The sequence below is a fragment of the Podarcis melisellensis genome (genome assembly GCF_964234715.1).
Source record: "Podarcis melisellensis genome assembly, chromosome: 12".
Lineage (NCBI taxonomy): Eukaryota > Metazoa > Chordata > Lepidosauria > Squamata > Lacertidae > Podarcis > Podarcis melisellensis.
In genome coordinates this window covers 25,612,146-25,634,587 of record NC_138544.1, presented here as the reverse complement: position 1 = coordinate 25,634,587, position 22,442 = coordinate 25,612,146, and the positions used below count along the sequence as shown (strand labels likewise).

Sequence of the window (22,442 nt, the reverse complement as noted above, 5' to 3'; positions counted from 1 at the left end):
ACGGAATATTTTCTGTGATTAATGAAATGTGTTTTTTAAAAAAATCCTTTTTATAAAAGACTTGAATAATTATCTCTGTCATTTCCAAGGTTCCCTTTCCCTTTGCTACTAGAACACTGTTAAAATGAATACAGATGGCACGATTTAGCAGACATACTAATAAAGTGTGAGCTGCTGGTTTATTTATTAATCTTGCAAAAGGGCTGACTAGTGCCAGCTTGAGCTGGCCTCATAGCGCCTTAAAATGACCCCCCCCCTCTCTTCTGCATCCACTAAAAATAGGTTACTACCATAGCAACCCCCTTACATCACAAATGCCAACTCTAAAATTCAGGAAGCTACATTCAACATCTGTACACATAAACCAGATGCAATATGCAGCTGCATTTTCAGATAAAGGCTTTCACAACTGCTCTTCAGGTTAGAAGATTCCCTAGACTTACATAAACAGTTCAAAAATGGATTAGATTGCCACAACTATTCATGAGGGGTGTTGGATGAAGGCCAGCTTCAGAGAATTTTGATGAATGGGAAGGATTTGCAAAATGGACCTGAGCGTTCTTTTCTAGATGCCTCCTTAATATGTGCGCATACATAAAGTTATGCATTAATTCAGATAAGGCTGAAAGAAACAATAATTAGTCTGGTTCAAGCTGCTCAAAAGAAAGTCCAAAGCTCAAATCACAATTCCATACTTTGATAACTCATTGTGCAAGAGGCATTTTAAAAGCATCTGAATTCTTACAACATTAACCGCACATCACTTTTTTACTGGATTTCTCACAAACCCCACCTCTAACTTCCATGTTGTTGGTTTTTTTAAAAAAAATTGACACTGAGCAAAATCCCATTTACCTTTGTGTGCTATGTGACACAAGTCCTCTTGCATTTTAGAGAATTCCGATGTTGTTTCGGAACCATTAGAGTAAATTTTCTCTTCGCCAAAATCTAATGTGGATAAATTGGGGTTGGAAGCGTGCAGTCTCAATGGAGCAGAAAGAACAGTTGGTACCTATAAGGAACACACACCAGCGGTGCGATATTAGTACAAAAGGTTCCAGCTTGCCAGCAACTTACATTCAAGATTCAGAAAGGAAGGGAAAGACATTGATCTGAAACAGACCATTGCCACTCGCAAACCAGAAGAACCCCCCGTACCCTACTGCACCCCCATTTTACGCCACAGATTTGTCCGTGGAGCTTACCCAAACCCTTAGTTAAGGGTTTTGAAGTTTTGCTTGAGCATTTCAAGTGGTGCTCTTCATCTCTGCACCTTCCGCATTGAAGCTTTCCTTCCTGCTGTTTCTCTTCTCACTTCAGATTGCTCAGAAAAATCGATGCTGAGCTACTCTCTTTCCATTAAGTTATCCACTCTATCCTGAATCCTCTGCTCCAGTTTCCTTCCCTAGACCTCACCCTGAAAACTCTCCTGCTCCTTATCCACAATTATAGTTCCTTCACTTGCTCACTCCATTCTACCCAGTCATTTGCCAACAATTTCCTTCTGCCTCCTTCGCCTGGGAACTTCCTTATTCCTTGAACACCTTCACTTTCTTCTCCCTCAATACCCACATTTTCAGGCAAAACCGTGGTTGAACAATCACAGCATCACTGGGAACAACGGCTATACCACACCTCGCTTTCCCCCTTCCTTAGCCTCACTACTTACTTACCACCCCTTGATCTCTTCCTTCCCTTCTCCTTATTTCTTGATTTATTTAACAAAACTTATTCCCCACTTCACAAGCAGATGCCCACAGCAGCTTACAATTGAAACAGGAAATGCCAAGCCATGTGCTTGGGCCTAATGCGATCCTTTCTATGTTCTTTACAGACTCTTTGTAACATTAAATAAGTGTAAGTACTGTGGGATTTGCTTGTGCATTGGGGGGGGGGACATGAGGTTAATTTGAGGCCATGCCAATACCCATCACAAATGTCAATTAACTCATGTTTAAAAGGTGATTACAGAGTACACCATTCAACTCTCTTTTCTGGTCCAGGATTCGATCCTCCCTTCCTATGTTGATCTATGCAACCCCCCCCCTCAGTTCAACTGTCTCCTTTCCTAGCTATAAACAAGCTTCCTGCTCTCTATCAGAAAGTCCCCACCTAAGCTGCGGAGGAAGTTGTCAATCACTCACCTGAAAGGATGTGCTCATGCTCCTCATTAAATGCCTTGCTGAATTCAGAGGATTGGAGGTATGGGGAAGGAAAAGGTAAGGGGTGGTGGGATTGCTAGGCTGGAGTACGGACATGGCAGAAAGCGTATTGGCCAGTATATTAGGGGGGTGGTATTTGACCGGTCAAGAACATAAAAAAAAATGAAACAAAAACATAAAACTTGGTCAATTGACTGGCCAAATAATAGACAAGCATTTAAACATGTATGCTATAAAGAGAATTTGCTAGCTGCCCAAAGAACGAGGGGACCTCCCAGAAGCTTTATAGAGCACTATGAAAGAACGAACACTTGAAGCCCTTCCTCCCCACAGGAAACGCAAACAATTCAAAGGAATAATGGCTTATGAAATTGATGGACTAGGCTGAAACGGCGAAATTAACTGCCAAACTAAGAGGACATCATGACTAAGGAGGAATTGGGACCATTGATGGATTATCTATCAAAGTATCACCCAGATATGAAGTTGCGGGCAGGATTTGAAATATAAGCAGTGGATTCCTGAAAGACCTAATGATAGTGAAGTTTAAATAATAAAAACAGACCTATTGTTGTGCAATGGTGTGTGGGTCTGGTCCCACCTGCTACTGGAATGTATGGCTGTGGTTACAATACGTGACTAGTAGGAGAAGCTCGCCCATGCTGCTTAAAAGTGAGGGAGAAGGCAGGAAGTCAAGGAATAGTTGTTCCCAAAAGTGAGGAGTGGACTCGCATGCTCAGCCCTGATTCCTTCAGGGCTGCACAGCAAGGGACTCTCACTGTTTGTATTGCTGTCAAATGACACTGGGATGCAACAGAAAGCTGTTAGTCACACAGGGTGCTCCTAACATGTTGGACTGCAGCCAATTAATCGTATTTGACCAATCAGTTGACCAGCATGACATCCCTAGCCTCATCTGCGTCAGACCAAAACTAGCCTAGTTCCCCTACCCCAAAATGACAACAGCTTTCTAAGGCTTAAGAAGCCACTACCAGATATTCTTTAATGGGAAATGTTTGGCATTGGCGTGAGATATTATGCATGCAAAGTGTGTACTCTTACGACTGCGCTACCCCTTTCACCCTTCTGCAGACCCCTGTAAACTCAGCAACCCAAATAAATGTGCATTCTCCAGATGGATGGAGCCAATCTTGGATATAAATGTTATTTATTATGCTGTCAAAAGTTCAGCGAACGAAAGGCTCAATAGATTAGTGAATGCAGCACCCTCTGCTTATATCACACCAGCAGAACGGAATCACCATCTGTCACCGAGAGCAATTACTAAGACCGTCAATTATATTGGAGAAAATGAGTTTTCACCAGTTCATCCACACCTACATTTTTAGGCTAAGCCTGGAAGAGGATGGGTGAAGAGAGGCTGGTTACCTGCAACATTCCTTTCGCATCTTTACTAAGACCTCGGGAACGCCACCTCCTGTGTGTTCTTTTTTCCTTTTTAGGACTTTCAAAGGGGATGCCCTTTAGAACAGCACACGGGAAAGAGAAGAACGGCATTTATCACAACTCTAGGAAGAAAGCTGACACGAGCTAGCAGCATGACCGAACAGAGGTAGCAATTTGCACAACTAACCTGCATGGCATTTATGGCGGGCGCTGAGTATGTCCTGTGGAGAACTTCCATGCTTTGCAGAAGCTGGCTCATTTCCAGCAGATAGTTATGACAGTGGGAGAGGTCTGTTGGGAAGAAAGAAACGATTTTCAGTGCTTTGTAAAAGAGAGGGGGAGGGGAGAGGGAGGAAGAGGTTATCTACCCCTCCATTTATCTAGTGTATGCGCAATGTATCTTTCAGCAGAACTCTAATGGTAACTGATTACTAGGTAATTCAGAAGATTATGACAGATGTGTCTGGCTGTCGGTTACATTCTGATTCTGTGGTTACTCTCCCAGGATCTGTTGAAACAGCTATTAAAAGCAAAGCTTACGAATAGGTGGGTAGGATTTTAGCACACACAAAGCAGTGGCGCAAAAACATACCACCTATGAAATATATGATCCATGTTTAAAAGGGCTGTGTCAGGGGTCTGCATTCACGGGGGGGGGGGGGGGACAGGAACGTACAGACAGCCTCCTCCTCTGTTGAGCAGCTGCACTTCCTCAGAGTCTGGGGAGAAGAAGCCTTCAGGAGACACGGACGAAGAGAGAAAAGGTTGGGGGGAGACGAGGCAAAGGCTCAGTCAGGCGGAGGGGAGCCAAGACACTACTCCCAGGGAAGTGGATGTGCCTCTTCCGTCGCATAGTTTTCGCCAGGGAATTTCACGTAAGGAAAAGAGGAGGTTTTCCCGGGCTTTTATGCTGGAGGGCAAACAGGAAGAAGGCACTTCCGGAATCTGCTAGCGATTAAGGCAGACGTGGTTTTTGGACTTCTACACTGTACATAAGTTTTGCACTCAATAAAACCTGTAAAAACAGGCCGGAGTCCTGGCTGTTATCTTCGTGAGCAACCACACTCTCACCTCACAGGTTGCAATAACGTTTGCAGGGAGAAGAGAGTTTAAGCAGCATCTTTGAGCATAAGGTCATAGAGTAGGAAGGGACCTCCCCCCAGTCCAACCCCCTGAAAGGCAGGAATCTCAGCTAAAGCATGCCTGACCGATGGCCATCCAACATCTAAAACCTCCAAGGAAGGAGAGTCCACGACCTTCGGAGGGAGTCCTGGCCCTCCTCTATTCCATTTCTTTAGACTAATAGCACCATAAAGCATTGTTCTCACTGTAATTATTAGCTTCCTCAAGAGACTGGATGAGATTGTCTAATTCTTAATACGCAGCTAAGTTAGCACTCTCTTACAAGAATTTAACTTGAAACAGCCCTATCAAAAACCGAAGCAGTAAAACTGAGTGACGTGTAAACAAGACTGGAGAAGATGTTCCACACAAACTAGGCTCTGGGGGCTAGTTTTTCTTGAACGGCTGAATTTCTCCCTCCCTCTCCATGCCTACCAAAAAAACCCCAAACAAACCCATACACACTCCATTAGAAAACATAGGCTAGGAGAAAAAGGTATTTTAAAGGTAGCTCGCATGCCTGACCCAGTTGCTTACTCAAAGAGAGCTCCTGAGAGAGTTTTGGGTAGGAAAGCAGAGAGGAACACAATAGCAGAAGATGCTGGTATCCTGGCAGTGCTCAGAAGTGAGGAAGACCCCAGTCAGAGGAAGGAAATGGAGTATACCCCGAAGTACATAGGAAGAGGATTTATTAGGCTCAATGTGTTTTGGAACAAATCTTTTTTTCAAGGGCATTCTAATCGCCTTCCACCTGTTCTTCTCAAACCAAGGAAGGGCTGTAGCTCACTGGCTTGACTCACTAGAAGGCTGCTGCCCATGTTCCTAATCTGCTTTGAAACCCAGTTTCAGTTCCTATGCACCTGCATGTCCTCTCTGCCTTTCTCCCCATGTTGAGAGTACTCAACCACACGTTCCTCATTCCTTCCTAGCCTAAAAAGGACACTAGCAGCAAACAGGGTTTGTTTGTTTTTTAAAAAAGAAGTTTCACAGTGAGGAGTCCTGCAGCTGGGGTGAGCATAGTGCTAGGACAATGATTTACGCCAGGGGTGGGGAACCTATTGCCCTGTGGTTCTCACCAACCCTGATCATTAGCTATGCTGCCTAACGTATGTTTTGTAACACCTCTGATAATATCACCTTTAGCCCAAGGAACTCCAGCCCAAAGGCTGTAAAGAAACCAACCCCCCACCCCCATTTTCATTCCCAGGGGGTGCACACACACACACACACACACACACACACGCTTTACACATCTTTCCACCACCCATCTATGTCCCACCTAGGAACAAGTTATTTCAAACTCTCCATTTGAACTTCAGTCACCTGTTATTTGGAGTCCAGTCCATTTTAGAGGCTGAAGCAATTGACAAGGCAGGTGATAGGCTCTTGAAATGGAGAGGAGGAGAAGTAACCCTAACTTCAGAGTCACATGGTCTATTATCAAAGCTTGTTTTAAAAATTGCTTTCCAATTGCTTTCCAATTTCCGCCTTAAAAATTGCTTTTTAAGGCGGATGTTGCATCAGGCCATAGAACCATGAAGAACGTTCTGTAAACGCTAAGTAACTTAGAAGACTGAATTTCTACTTTTTACCTTTTGAACATCTTTCCATATCCTCCGAAGACTGCAGCCAAGGTGGGATCCTTGAGTCATTGTTTGAGCAGGAGAATGACAAACTACTTCCAGTCTGCAATGAATTCTGTTGAGTCATGCTGCCTCGCTGTTGCGTGGAAACAGGATTACATCATCAATAAAAATATTCCAGTAAGGGGAGAAATACTTTGCATGCTTTGTTATGATGAATGACACTTAAAAGCAAGCACAGATGTTTAACTCCAGGTGGGAAAGGCTTTGCAAAAGCGATTTCCCCAAAGCTGCATGCATTAAAGCAGGAATGGGAAACCTGGAGCGGGGGCTGATGGGAGTTGGAGTCCAACATCTGGGCAGCCACAGGTTCTCCATCCCTGAAGTAAAGCTCAACCTGCGCCATTGCTAGCTGCAGGTTGGCTGAAAGATAAAGTACACTCAGTGGCCTTGCCCCACTAAAATTACCAAATTTCAAGCTAAATTCTTACATACTAGTAAAGACCCATTCATGCTGTCATTTCCACAAGCCAAAAATGCAAATACTTCCCAACTGCTTCAACACTGACATTTCCTATCAATGGCCTTCAGGCCGTTACGGACATTTGGGCAAAGAAAATCCATGGTCCGTCAGGAAGGCAACTGGACAGCCCTAGTGAAGACAGTTTCTCTACCTAAATGACCAGGTTGTTGCCAGAACAACAGGAAGTGAGGAAAGTGAACAACAAGAATGAGACGGGCTATAGTGCACTTTGTATCCTCCCAAACGCCACAGAAAAAGGCTAGCCAAATTGGTGTGTTCCAGGTGTTCTGAACTCCAACTCTCATCAGTTTCAATCAGCTAGGACAATGGGAAGGGATGATGGGAGTTGTAGTCTGACAATGTCTGAAGGGCACCGTGTTGCTTATCCATATACTCATCAGGTCACACAGCACATAAAGAAAGCATGAAAAGTAGCCCTTTCTTCAGTTAATGGAAACGTAAACTATGCTGCTTAGTATCAATTGACTTGGATGAAGCTTTGTTTTGATTTCTTTGTTTTATTTTGAAGCCACCAAATTCCCAAATCGCCACAAAACACTCAGCTTTTGTTGATATTCATTCTTTACCTCCACTGGTACTGGAAAAAGAATGAGCACTACAGTGGTTTTTTTGAAAGGAACATATTGCGTTTATTCCTCAAATATCAGCTCTATTCCTTGTTTTATTCTGAACACAGAGGTCAGACCAAATTAAGCCCCAAGGGAAGCCCATCATCTGCCATTCCTGTGGTTTCTACCTTTCTGCTTGCCGTGGATTCCATAAAGCCAGTTACGGAGTCTGTAACAGAAGCTGATGCTGGAAAGAAATGGTTGTTGATGTCATGTGGAAACATGGAAATTTCATTTTGACGATACATTCTATGATGGCGTAGCTTTGCTACCCATTCATCAAAGACTTCCTGAGATTTTGCCTAGTGGAAAACAGAGGTTATAAAAACAAGAGTTATATTTTTTCACATTACTACTACCCAGCGTAAGTGGGATGAAAGATCTCATTTATCTCCCCTCAGTTGGTTCAAAGTCTTTACTAAATGAATAATTCTGCAGTCTAGGACTGCTTTGCAACCTGGAAAACCTACATAGGAAGCAACCTGCTGGGCCACACCTATCAAGGCCCAACTAGTCTAGCATTCTGTTCTCACAGTGGCCAGAAACAGGACATGGGTGAAACACCACTCTTCCACACCGCTCCTTTGAACTGAATGACAGAGGAGGTTTTGCTGCAATAGATGGAAGGAAATTGTCCTAGTGAGGTCCTAGTAACTTGTTTCTACTTCTCAGCCTAGTTATGAAGGGGATGCTGAGCTGCAGGAAGGACGAAAGGCAGCAAACACAGTGCTCTATGGTAGCAAACAGGGCCTGGCCCAGGCACCTACAGAACCAAGGGAAAGCTATAGGCTACGTGTAGAAAGCAAGGGATGACATAGAGACCATGGGCAGCCTGTCCTGTTCCAAATAACCAATCAGACCAGCGAACCAAAGTTAAAGTGGCAGCGGATTCTACACCATAATACTCAATTCCTATTGCATTTCTTTTTGAGTTTGCCATATATGCAAGTTGTATTCTGTACTGATCAACACAAATTCTTTGAACCAAAGTTCGAGTCTGAAGTTCAGGGGCAGCAATTTGGATCCCAAGTCCAACTTAATTATATAAGTTTATAACGATTTAAAACATATTAAATACATCACACTCTAGTCACGCATAAAACAAAAACAAATCGATGTCTGTCTTAAGGCAGAGTTTCTTATATGCACTCCCCATCAGCCAATTTTGTCTTCTATGGCTTGTGACTCAGTTGCGGCTCCACTTCAAATCATTATTCCTTTTCTGTGGGTTCATCTGGAGCCAGCGCTAAATACAAATTCCAGCTTCAGGTTCTATCCCCCAGGGTTGCTCTGATCAAAAGGCTTTTAAGAAATACCCTACAGCTGAAAATTGATAACATAAAGTTAAACTGTATATGTATCTTTGAAAGCAGAGTACTGAACACCATGGGAAAACAGCAGTGGCAACTGCAGAAGCGTGATTTCCCTTAGCTACACACATATTACTGACAGGCAAAAGAGGTTCTAGTTCACTCAGTCCAATCACCCCTCCAAAGATTAAAAGCAGATCTTGTATAACTCTGATTTTCTGACGCACCGTGCTGCAGCATATTACACTATGCCCATATCCTTCGATATATAACATCCTTTGATATTAACATGCAAAATCACGATCGTTCACACTAAAAAGCATATAATAATCTTTAGCCTATTAATAATATATCTTTGGCACGATTACATACTTTAAATGTATATTAAGCATCAAAATAATATTTAGTAGTTAAAACTATGCTGTTCTTCAAACTTTCTTCCCATGTGTGGGAATTCAAGTTAAACAATCACTTTCAAAGCCGTATACGACACCTTCGGTTCAAGCTTAGAGTAAGATATGACCTTGCAGCAAGTTGAGAGTAAGATTGCATTTTAAGCGAACTGGGCAAAATAGGGAAAAATATAGCAAATTCAACAGGATTCTGGGGAAACAGATGGAGATCTCTAGGTTGAATGCAATCTTTTCCAGCACCAGAAAGACATTCTGATATTACTTAACAACAGGATTACCTTTAAATGATAAATGTGTTCTTCTGTATCCAAATCTATACATTTTGTTGACTTCTTCACAGACATCACCGAAAGCCCAACGTCTATACACCCATGCAGCTTGCCTCGCGCTATCTGTCAAGAGTCATTGAAAAATAACTATTTCAATTCCCAATTGAACTCCCAATTCAAGGGAGAAGACTGCAAAAACCCCCCACAAAAACCCCCTATTTTCAGGATTACCTCTTTCTGCCTACTGATATCCTTTCAAACAATCACTGATTTCTTTCACAAAAACCTAAGCAGACATCAAATTAATTCACGCAATGTTTGCACAATGTGTCTTTGAGGTACTTACGTCAGCTGGGCTCTTTGCATACTTCAAAATCCCTTTATCCAGAAAGAAGCATCTCTGTAATGCAGAGAAAACTCTTTTAGTCAGGAAGCATAAGACAGTGCGACTGTTCCTTGAGGAGCTGTAATACTCCTTCACCCAGCCTTTCAACAAGGGCACCAGACTAAGTGACTTAAATGTTAATGGGAACAAACAACAATGACAGATGTCCTCACCTTGTGCCAACCTTTCAGAGGCCATTTCCTCTTTTTCAGCAGGTAGCCTTCCTGTTTCGGTGGTTCCTGCGTGTAATTCATGGCTCCCCGCAGTCCTTCCACAATTTCCCAGCTGTCCTGTTCAGAAACAAGGCCCAGAATATATAACAGTGTCTTTTTTCTCCTTCGTCAAATGAGAGGACAGTGAACAAAAGCAGCAACTTTAACATGCTAACAGCAGGCCAAAATCCCAACCCAAGCAGACTGGAGTCCCTTGGGTTTAAGATGGCTGCCCCACTGGGTTTCCAGATTGAGAGCAGCTAATTCAGTCTAAGTGGGCTCTGAATTGAACTGCCATTATGGACAGAATACAAAAAGGCGCATATAAATGCATTTGTTTGGAGCAGTCTTTGCCATCCTGGGGTTCTGAACTACAATTCCCATCTACCAGCATGCCAAGTAAATTAAACACTTTTAATATGCAACAGCTGCATTCCGATGAAACAATAAACTATATTGAATGGTTATGGGAGCAAGTCTAAGTAAGCCTTGGAATAGGGCATCCTTTTATGCCTCAGGCACAACCAGGAGGGAAAGTCTGGAAGTTTTTGCTTCTGTTTTCACTTCTGCACAGTTCAGTGAAATGTGAGAACTTATGGGCCTTTCCGCACTTATCCTTTGTAGTGGTCTAGTTCAGGCATAGGCAAACTCGGCCCTCCAGATGTTTTGGGACTACAATTCCCATCATTCCTGACCACTGGTCCTGTTAGCTAGGGATCATTGGAGTTGTAGTCCCAAAACATCTGGAGGGCCGAGTTTGCCTATGCCTGGTCTAGTTGCTGTTTGGTCCAATATTTTTAAGAGTGAATTTGTAGCTGATGGTCGAGGGACGAGGAGCTGATGGTCGAGGGACGAGTAAAGATTTTCTTTCTACAATAGTAGGTTGTATCTGAATTGAGAAAAGTTCTATGGTTCCGGTCACACCCCTTACATACTCTCATATTCCTCTGGTAAATGTAAGAATTATGAACATGTCCAAGGAATATCACTTTTGTGGCTCTTTTTTTGTATTTAATTCACGGTGTTCTGGAATTCTAATAGTATAGCAGATAAGAAGAGGAACTACTGTGTCTGGTGAACCTAGTTATTGTGAGGTATATTGTCCGCAGCTAATTTTTGCTGTCATGGGCAAAACTCTGAATCATTATCACCATCTCAGTCTGCAATCTCTCTCCTCTGAACTGAGCTCGCAAACTGACAGCTTGCACCGTCATAGGGAAGTGGAGTGAAACAGATGTTTCACAAACCACGCTCACCAACCTTACGTCCACACAAAAACTGGGGCAATACTTGTACACAAATGGAAACTATTAAGAATCGTAGGTCAGAAGAAAAAATGGTCTTTGTTCCAGAACACTAGATGAATAATAATGGAATGTGGCAGTGTGCTAAAAAATCTGGAGACAACAGAAATTATACCTCTATAACTGCAGAAAAACCCGTTTCTAATCTAGATATGGTCTATTAAAACGAACAGGCTTCATAAACCATGCTTTGAAATTTCTTTATGTTTGGAAATTGTTTTAATGGACCATGATTAAGACTAACCATGGTTTGTCCAAATCCAGACATTCTCCAAGTTCATAATGGTAAACTGTGGTTTGCCAAAAAAAGAAGAAGCAAAAGCTTCTGATCTGCCTCTCGTAGTTGTACCATAGAAAGAGAGCCTGCAACCCCTAAAGCTCCCAAGTTCATTTCCATAATGAATATACAAACACAGACACAATATCATGAAGTACATTAATACAGCAATACACAGGAATATTTTTAATGTTTTTATCAATACAAGAATGATCATTGCATGCTCTCATGGTAGTGTGAATATTCCATACTAAACTACCGCTTGTAATCTCATCCGCTCCTACCATATGTGATATTTTGTGCCCAGAAGATCCTTGTAAATTTTTGAACGTTTATTACCCATTTTCCTTCCCCCGTTTCTGAATAATGAAACAGAGATTTTAACAACAAAGCCTAAAATGCTCTGTTGCCTCAAATGAAATATGCATGCAGAAAAGTAACTGTTTATTCCACATTTTAGAGCTGCAAGACAACAGGAAAATGCGTATGACAACATTCAGAGCCCAAATCAAACCCAACAAGTGAGAAAGCAATGAGCAATAGGAGTTACTGAACTGATCACATTTCAAATTGGCAACAAAGTTTGCGGAAATGTCAGTGGAATAACTCCTACATGTTAAAAATTAGTCATTTGAAACCATCTCAACCCGGGCAAACGGTCCATTTTTAAAATATCATTGATTTGCTGTAGTATTTTAACACTGCAAACCACAGTATATAAACACATTAATAAGGAGTAACAAAAGAATGCTAACATTAATTTCACAAGATAGGAGGGAACATATTCATCATGGAAAACAGGGACAAATCACTGAAAGTGGTTTGGAAACTGCAAGGCCAAAGGCAAATCCCCCTCAGCCACCTGTCCTTGCCTTCTTCAAAATTGTAATTTAATCTTGCAAAGGATTTGATAAAGCGAAATGAAATGGCACAAATGCTTTGTTTGGATTTCATGAGCATCAAAGAGTCTCAGGCCTGCAGGCCCAGTCCCCACAAGAGAGGCAGATAGGCCTTCTGGAAAGGAGCTTCCTAGGATGGGTTAATGGGGAATAGGAAACATTTCCATTCCAGGAGCTGCCATGTATGAGGGACACAAACCTTTTAAAAGCCAGGAAGACCACAACATTTTGAGCAACATGTGTTCCACCGTCTGAAGTCTAACCTTTTAATAATGCCTTTGAGAAGCCCCTGTAATCTCACTAGGTTGCCTAGACCAGCAGAACAGCCTGTGAGCAGCAAATTAAAAACAAAGAACAGCGAGAACGGCTTCGCATCCGAAACATGTTCTTGGGGGACTGTTTTCTCATTTTTGCGCTTTTATAGTCTGGAGCAGGCACCAGAGCACAAAACAGATTCTCATATCTTCTGTAGGGAACGGTGCATGTACACTTAAAATCAGAGCTTTCCTCGGCGAAATTGCAAAGAATGGCTTTATGCGGGGGCGAAAGTAGCAATATAAATGCATGCATTTTCAACAGACGTGAGGGTATGGCTGTCAGATACCTGCGCCAGAAAACAAAATGAGCGTGTGGGACGAGGCCCTCAGAAATAAATGGCTATAGTTCAGAGAGGGACATTTTGGCTTCCCCATCAACTATTTTGTTGTGGAAGGAGGGAAAAAGGAAAAAAAAAAAGACTACAACTCAAAGAGTCTTTGCGGATGCTTGAAGGTTCATATTTCATCAGATTTCCTGCCAATGAGCCTTTTCATTAAAACTGACAATACCTAATTAAAATGGGACTGAGGGGGCAGATTACCAATTCTCAGCAGACAAAAGGTATGGCGTCTGTCACTTGGAGCCTGAAGTCTCAGTCATCACGGAGGCAAAAGATATCTTTGCATTTGAAAACATGCGTAATAGAGAGCAGAAGAGGACTATTATAAAAGTAGATCTGTCCTTTAACAAAAACAGGAAAAAAAGAAAGTCACAAAACTAGGCTCCGTTTCGGTTAAAGATAGAGTTGCTCTGCATGAAAGTATTCTTTTGAAACCTACAATTCTGCAGTTTAAGATTGACTAAATGATGCATGACCTTAACAGGGTAGTTCTACCCTTGAGTGCAAGATTTTGCACACACATATACAGTGATTCCCTTTCTCACTAAACATTTAAATCAGTGTCATATTCTCCCCCACCACAAAACATCATGGGAACAGAAATTTGTTAAGGATGATGTAAGTTGCAGGGAGACCTCTACTCCTCTCAAAGAGCTACAATTCCCAGAGTAGTTTAAAAATCAATCCCTTCTCTGGGAGGACTCTGGTAACCAGCTCGCTGAAGGGAATAGAGGTCTCCTAACATTTTCCCCACATAAATATATAATATTTAGACTAGGACCAGTGTACGAAACCTGTGATCGCCTGTACAACAACTGAATACATTAAAAAGAGCACAATTGCACCAAATTGTTTGTTGTGGGAATAGAAGTGCTTCGCTGTTTAGATGGATTTCTCCATTAAAATTAGCTAATATGATGCATTATAAATTGCCTCTTCAGATTTTGAGTCCAGCTACTAGCTGAGTGCCCCACACAATCAATTTAATCTCACGCTGAATGCAATGGATTTAATTGCTGCTACTAGGCAGCAAGACTGTAGGAATATCTGCAGGTATTCCTGGCTCCTGGATGCAAGATAGTGGAAATGGTGCCACGCATCCCAGCTGAAGAATCAGAAAATCAAAACCCTGTCATTAAAAATATTCATTTAGCAGCCTGTGGGATTCTAGGACAACAAGTAAGGTTCATGAAATAGATACTAGCACTTCACGATGAGGATTTCAGTTCATGTCATTTCTGCCGGGAAAATTCTCATCTTGCAATATGCAATTTGTGGCCAGTTCACATTCCAGAAACATATCACAGCCCAACATTATACAACCTCTGGAAACGCTAGGCTGAAGCCCGGAGGAAAGTAAACATTGCTCCAGCGTTTCTTCTTTCAAATACCATAGCCTCTTCTTTGAAACACCAGGATCACCACCGGCCTTCTGCTCCCTTCACCATGCATATTTGATGTATTAGGAGACAGAGCAGATACCATATGAATAATTCTATAATTGCAACACCCAGTCAGTCCAATGCTGGACCAGGTGGGTGGGGTATTAATAATAATAATAATAATAATAATAATAATAATAATAATAATAATAATTTTTATTTATACCCCGCCCTCCCCAGCTAAGGCGGGGCTCAGAGCAGCTTACAAGCAATAATAAAAACAAGTTGAATAATTACAACTTAAAAACAAAATTAAAATACAACATTAAAATACTGAAACATTAAAATATTAAAATGTAGCCTCATCGCAGGAGGAGGAAACACTACGAACTGTTGAAATAATTTCCTGCCATGAGATGATCTGATGGCCCAAAAAGGTGATGGCCCGAAACTCAGATGGCTTTTAAAAGGATTGTACAAATTAATGAATAACACATCTATCAATGCTCATTAGTCATTATAATTAAGGTGGACCGTTCATGTACTGAAGGATGCTGGGAGCCAGCCCATTCACCATATCTCTATCATGTCCTATGTGTTAGCTTATGTAGGCATTTAGCCATAGAGACAGAATGTTAGACAAGATGGATTGCTGGAGTGATCTAGTAAGACAATTATAGCCCATTTCTAAAAGCCCTGGATGCTAAAATGATATTAAATGCAAAAAGCTAGAAGCCACCCATTTTCCAATGCACAGTATGCATATTGTGTAGAAGCCATATCAAAAGAATGAAGCGATGAACCAGAATAACTATCAGATTGAAATTTGTTCTTATAGCTCCTCGAATGTACCAGATGACAGCGCCAGACTTCTGTCTAGAATAAAACGCAGTCTGTTGTAGTGAGTATTTGCAAGCGCCAAAAATAGAAAGCATCTTTGCGGGGGAAGACAGAGTTTTACATCAGCAGCACCAACATTTGTTACGGTTCATAAAATTGGCACAAATGGTTTTAAATTTAAATTTTCTTTTTTACTCCCACCAGAGCATTGCTACGCTTTCTCTCTGGTACCACACATGACCCAAATATTCTCAATATTGTTCTTTTTTGTCATTAGTATACACTCTTAAGCATCTATGCCTGTAAGAACACTTACTTGGAAGTAACCCCATTGAACTCACTGGGATTTAGTTTTGAAGAAAAGAGCACAGGACTGATTTGCTACTTTTCATTCTGCAGCTCAGCAAAGTCACTGACTCTTAAATTCAGAATACAGTGGCGGTAGCAAATATTGCTTTGCATTAGTAGCTACTGTTACAGTGAACTACAATAAAGAAATGGAATCCACTGTCAGAGTCTTCCAAGTGATACAAAAAGTTTAGTCACCATGATGGGGGCAGAAGCCAGATTTGGTTTTATGAGTAGCCAAGGTGGAAGGGGGGGAAAAGGTAATAAATGGAGACCCAAACAGTAATAATTTGAACAGGGTCTTGCTCCCTTCCAGTATCCTGCCAACAGTAATTCCTCCAATTCACATCTAGCACATTTCTGGAATATAAAAACATCAGCAGACAGCCACAATTCTTGCATGTTGCAAGGTAAGAATTGTCCCCAGACAAAACATCTAACACAATAAAGCTAAAGAGGTCTGCAAGTTAAGCTGAAACAAATCCCAGCGTAACCAGATGCAAATCCCCTGGGTTTCATATTTACAGTCCAGACAGCATTCAATTTCTATAAAAAATCTAAAGCAGATCGGGAGATACTCCAGTTACAAAAGATGAGGCTGCTGAAGAGGCTAGAGACTGTCTTGGCTGTGAGTCCTGGAAGACCTGCTCCCTGCCTTGCAGGCCTTTTCCCACCTGACCAGGGAGGGACTGACTCCAACTACAAAAGCTGAGACTCCTTAACAACAATTGGGCTATTGTTGCCATTACAGTGGTACCTCGGGTTGCATACGCTTCAGGTTACATACGCTTCAGGTTACAGACTCTGCTAACCCAGAAATCATACCTCAGGTTAAGAACTTTGCTTCAGGATGAAAACAGAAATTGTGCTACGGTGGCACAGCAGCAGCAGCAGGAGGCCCCATTAGCTAAAGTGGTGCTTCAGGTTAAGAACAGTTTCAGGTTAAGTATGGACCTCCGGAACAAATTAAGTACTTAACTCGAGGTACCACTGTATTGATATCAATTTTTTGTCTCTTTATTTTAGATCTTATGACTTATGTGGAAATGGTTCAATTTGGTTGTGCACTTTTTGATGTTTGCATTTATTGTTTACGTCTAATTACGTATTTTGTAATATGTTGTAAGCCACCTTGAGCGTGGTTTTAACTTTGGAAAGGCAGCATACAAATAAAATGATTGCTTGCTTGCTTGTTTCTGAGTGACAAGAAACAAACTCTGTAATCCACCTTCTGTAGAAGGAGGTTGCATCCGTTTTGGATAAAGCCAAATATTGTACTGAAGAGGGTCATGTTGGAGGCATTTGGACTTCTGCTGAAGTGAAGCAGGTTGTCTCTGAAGCAACCAGAAGCAAAGTGGGCTGTGCCCAAAGCTTTGAATCAATTTCAGAACTTAGGATATTGGGAATCTATCATATAGGAAGACATACATGGATGCATGCCATGAAGAGGAAAAATAAAGGTTGCACCTAAAAAAATGATTGTAGGGAAGCCCAACACCTAACATGAACCCCACTGCCCAAGGATCCTTGCTGTTTAGTTAGCTTTCCCCAGCTCCAGCCATTTACAGGGATGTAGCCTGTATTTTCCCCTTCATGGATCACTGCCTTGTCGTGGCAAAGGGGCTTGAATGATTCCAAGAAACTATGAGCTATGCCATGCAGGGCCACCCAAGACAGACAGATCATAGCCGAAAGTTTAGACTAAATGTGATCCACCTGGAGAAGGAACTGGCAAACCGCTCCAGTATTTTGCCAAGAAAACTCCGTGGACATGAAAAAGGAGAAGCTTTGAGAAGAAATTTAGTTTCTCCAAGGCATGCTCTGGTTCATGGGGTCACGGGGAGTCGAACACGACTAAGACGACTAAACAACAACAAGCCTGTATTTTCCTCTTTCGTGACTTCGAGGCAGTTCCTGCTTGATCTCACACTGGCTACTCTCATAGGAGTGGGGAGACATCTGAAGTTTGGGGAAACCAGCGCAAAGCTTTGCCTTGGGTTCAAAGCGAAGTGGGGCATCTCGAATGTGGGCCGGAACAAAGAAGCCTCCGATCCAAAGAAGTGATGCCCAAACCCTATCTTATGCCTACAAAATGGTATCAATAATCACCATCAAATAAACTTATTATTTCATACCCATGAAAGATTCTTCTAGCAACTCAAAAGGTTGTGGCCACAGTCCAAAGTCATCAGTTATGCACTAGCAAAAGAATAGTGCCATCAAATGATGGCTTGAAAACAATGGCTTCCCTCTAAAAATGGGAGCTAAAGCGGGGGTGGAGGTGGTGGTAAACTAAACTAAAAGAAGTCTTCAGCTGTACCTGTAATCCCTTGCTTGCTCATAAATATTGCAATAGAAACATGACCTCGAGCTAAAAGAGCAGGAACGTCACGGGAGGACCAAGAGCTAAGGTTTGGTTAGTTAGAGCAGAGGTTTTCAACCCTGACCAACTACATTCTTTCTGCGGCACCCCTGTGGGGCTCAGAAACCCAGTTATGTCACCTCTCGCCTGCAGAGCTGGCAGCCTCTCATCCTTTTTTGAACACCCTCCTTTGTGGAGCATTCTCTCCTCTCCTCTCCCCTCTCCTTCAGAGTCCTCTGGGCAGCTGCAGAGGCCATCCTTGGTCTCTGAACTGCCCCCCACCCCACCCCAAAGAGAAGCGCCTTCTTACTCTGCCCCACAGGGGCCTAGGAAACCAGCCCCAGAAGTACCATTCGCCTGGGAAGCTTGTAGCCAGGGCCACTGCAACAAACATCTGTGCAAGCCTTTGGGAGGCAGAGATGCAAGAGGGCATCAGAGAAAGGGAAAGAAAGAGGGACAGAGGCACTCTCAAGGGAAGTAAAATCTCCATGAACCTCATCGCATGGATAGTGCGCACCCCGGAAATGATCTCTTTCAGCTTCTGCCTTCTGAAAGAAGGTACAGGGTTATAAAGTCTAGGCCTAGCCGCCTGAGAAAGAGTTTCCATTAAAATGCGATTTTGGTTTTAAACACAGTGTAAGGTAGTCTCTATGGGAGTATATTGTATTTAATTATGGGGTATCAGAGTTTTTAGGGGACTAATCAGGCTGGGATAGCAGGCTTGTTGGTTTTTGAATTGATGTAGATTTTTTCAATTTCATTGTTCTGTATGGGACAATGACAATAAAGATTATCGTATCGTGTTATCATATCGTATCGCATTAGGAGTTTGTAGCTTCTCTGTTGTTGTCTTGTGAAAGCATGCATCATACACCCCCTTCTTATTTTCCCCTTGTGACCCAGGAATATGCTTACTTTTTTTAATTAATTAATTAATTAATTAATTAATTTTTTGTGCCTCCCTATACCCGTAGATCTCAGGGCGGCTCACAGCATAAAATTACAATATTAAAAAAAACACAAGATGCATGCTAAAAATAAGAACAAAGACAACACAACAACCCCCACCACACAATACATTTAAAAGGACTGAACTGGAAAGAGATGTGAGAAACCTCTCTGCACCCAACAAATCTACCATAGCATTAGTAGGGATGTGGCATGGGGACATTTCAGAGGTTCTTTGTTCTGGGACAGATGGGCATTGAGCACAGCCTTCCCATTCCCTGAAATAAATGAGCATGGTTTTTAAAAAAGAGTAGGCATGGCTGGTTTGTTCTGGTTACCTCCACCATGTACTGTGAACAATGCTCAGCACCCAAGTTATATTGAAAGGCCGCGCTGTGCCAAAACTAAAGTGACAATCAATAGTCTCATATAGCTTTATTTAACACCACACTTCCGTGCTTGAAACTTAATTCATGAACGTTCCAGACTTGTTTGGGGGTATCCACCGCCAGCTGAAGATTTGCTACACATGTTCTGCACTTTGTCCAATAAAACTAAGCAAGTTGGAAAGCCAGTTTGGAAAAGTTACCACAAAGGTATGCTTTGTCCTGGAGTTCAAAGATAGGGGCTCTCAATTATTCTTTTCCCGATTGTGTTGGAAGCCTACTGAAATATACTCGGAGTCGAGAGTGGATTTCATGCTCTTTATCCAGCTCATAGTGGTGAGGAGGAATGGAAGTTCCCCCAAAATATCTGCTTTATATACATTATTTACACAATTGGCTGCATGTGATTGGCTAATTCCGGGATTCTCCTGTAGGCCAATCAGGTTGTGGATTCACTTCCATCTGGAGCTGGATTGAGTGGCTCCTGTGGACCAATCATACTGCTGGATTGTTCTAGGACCAATCAGACTGCTGCATTTGGATCCTATTCAACTCAGTACATGACACCTAGGCAGAAGCAGATGATCGCAGTGGTGGTTTGTCCTCAATTGGGACTGATAGGGCAGACGGCAGGAAGACCAACAGTAGGGGGAGCCAAAGCCAAGAACAGGAAGAGACACCCTGTGACAGGATGTAAGAAAGAAGGCAGGCAGGTGTAAGCTGGTTGAGGTTGGTAAGGCAGTGCCCCATTTATCTCAATGGGCCAGCCTCAATGGCTACTTGTGCATGGGCTTCTTCATTACAGACAACCACACTAAAATATGGATGTCCCCAGCAGAGACAGGCAGCATGGGGACCGGGAGTGCACCCCAACTCCCCAATAATCACGTGGTGCCCCCCTTCATGCAGACAACATAGGGAGGTGTTTAATAAAGTGACCAAATCCAACCGTAGACAGATTGGGCTTCAGCCGAGGATAAATCCCATATCCTGGTTGCCCTGGCAACCCTAACAGCAGAGATATTTCCTTGCGCCCAACCACTGGAAAGGGATGCGTCAAAACATAAACAAAATGTCTGCCCACTTCCTGTTATCCCTTGAAGCTGTTTATACAGTCTTCTTCCACATAATCTGATTTACTTAATCTGATCAGCGGCACAGACAGTGTGAAAAAGTGGGAAATGTTCCCAGACAACTTGGCCGGTTAATAAGAAAGCAGAAAGTCCGGCTAAAACCAGTATTTGTATGTGCTTGAAAGGGGGGTGGGGGTGGGCAACTACGCCAAATGGAACAGAAGAGGAAAAGTGCAAGTCTTGCTAAATCTCTAAATATTCATAAATAAGGAATTGCATTGGGGTGTGTGGGTTCTTGCACTGATTTTGATTCAAAATTATATGCATGTGTATTTTTACTTTATAAACATTCAGAAATGTATTTGAGAATCTCAGGTTTCACTTTAATATGAGATCTTTGTGCTCAGAATCTCCCTTTCTCTCTCTTTTAAGTAACAGATGCTGGGAGCAAACAAGAGTGAACTTATAAGCTTCCCAGAAGCATTTGGATGGCTAGCATTTAGAAACAAAACAATGGATGATACAGATCTTTGGTTAATCCATCATACCCCCCTCTTCTGCCTCTTTTGATTGTTAAAAAAGGTTCCAGTCCTTAGGATTCCAAGTGTGTGACCAAATTCTGAACGTCCACTCAAGTGCGGATGTGTGGTAAGTGCCATGGATTTTGGTAGATCTTTACAACGAAAGCCAGTATCAACATGATCTTGGTTTTCTAAAGGAATTTGCAAGGGGCCATGATAATATGAAACCATATTATCTGGAACCTGCAGGAGAGAAGATTGTTTTTTGCACTAACTCAGGTCCTGCTTGCAGGTTTCCCACAGGCAACGGGTTGGTCACTGAGAAAACAGGAAGCTGAACTAGAAGTGCCACTGGCCTGATCCAGCACGCTCTTATGTCCTTGCATAATCGACTTTCCTTATCTGGTCTGCAATTATCTATAGCATGCATACATGGCCAATTTTTTTATACGTCTCCGCTCAACCACACACAGCCTAAGAATGTGTCATCATGTTCTCTTTTATACAAATGTACTTTCTGGCACAATTGAAAATGAAATATTACTACAGTGGTACCTCAGGTTAAGAACTTAATTCGTTCTGGAGGTCCGTTCTTAACCTGAAACTGTGCTTAACCTGAGGTACCACTTTAGCCAATGGGGCCTCCCACTGCTGCCATGGCTCCGTATTTCTGTTCTCATCCTGAAGCAAAGTTCTTAACCCAAGGTACTATTTCTGGGTTAGAGGAGTCTGTAACCTGAAGCGTATGTGTCAGGGAACTGACATCTAAAGCGCCGGAGGCGCAAAGGCTCACTGAGGGTGAGAGAGCAGTAGCAGCGGAAGAGGGAACCAGTAGAGGGCGAGCAAGAAATCCAAGGGAAAGTGAGTCGGAGGGATGGCTCAGAGACGCTTCAAGCGAAACCAGTGGGGAGGTCTCAGGACCTCCTATAGGGACACCCACACCTCGACGGAAACTGTCACGCCGAGAGGCCAGACGACGTGTTTCCGTTAAGGAGCTTTTATGTTGGAAACGTTTCCGAAAGCAGCCACTTTCGGATTCTACTAGTGATTGACGCAGCCATGCTGGAGGGGCTCCGTCACAGGCAGAGGTTTGAAAGCCTGATCAAACTCTGAGGGACTTGCATTTTACGCACAAGCAGCTCATCGTCCCATCACAGCAATCCGAAAGTCTCCGAAAGCCAGCTTGTGCAGGGAGAAGCATCATGAGCAATCCAGCCGGAACCGGGGAAGCAGGAGCAGCTGGAGGAGGTCCAAGCCTGGAAGAAAGGTACAGGGCGTTGGAGATCCAGTTGGCGCTGCAAACGGCGAGGCTTGAGGAGAGGAGGGCTCAGGATGCAGAAAAGGGAAAGGAGAAAACCACCCCGCTCGCCAGAAAGGTGCCAGGATTGGTGCAGAAATTCGGGGGGGATCCCAGGAACTATCATGCCTT

The 22,442-nt window shown here is 42.7% G+C and overlaps 1 protein-coding gene across 5 annotated transcripts in view; it reads right to left on the bottom strand.

Moving 5' to 3' along the window:
* The window catches only part of OSBPL3 (oxysterol binding protein like 3), a 99,097-nt gene that overhangs the window by 34,502 nt on the left and 42,153 nt on the right, over positions 1 to 22,442 (bottom strand). For 3 of the 5 annotated variants that reach the window (XM_081883187.1, XM_081883186.1, XM_081883189.1), the window contains exons 3-11: positions 9,977 to 10,093; positions 9,765 to 9,818; positions 9,428 to 9,541; positions 7,555 to 7,728; positions 6,284 to 6,410; positions 3,757 to 3,860; positions 3,552 to 3,644; positions 2,145 to 2,243; positions 856 to 1,012 (exon numbers count right to left, since the gene is read on the bottom strand). In XM_081883187.1, the coding sequence (XP_081739313.1) occupies positions 856 to 1,012; positions 2,145 to 2,243; positions 3,552 to 3,644; positions 3,757 to 3,860; positions 6,284 to 6,410; positions 7,555 to 7,728; positions 9,428 to 9,541; positions 9,765 to 9,818; positions 9,977 to 10,093 (1,039 nt within the window). The remainder of the gene's footprint in view (positions 1 to 855; positions 1,013 to 2,144; positions 2,244 to 3,551; positions 3,645 to 3,756; positions 3,861 to 6,283; positions 6,411 to 7,554; positions 7,729 to 9,427; positions 9,542 to 9,764; positions 9,819 to 9,976; positions 10,094 to 22,442) is intronic. The other 2 variants (XM_081883188.1, XM_081883190.1) reach the window with 1 other exon arrangement.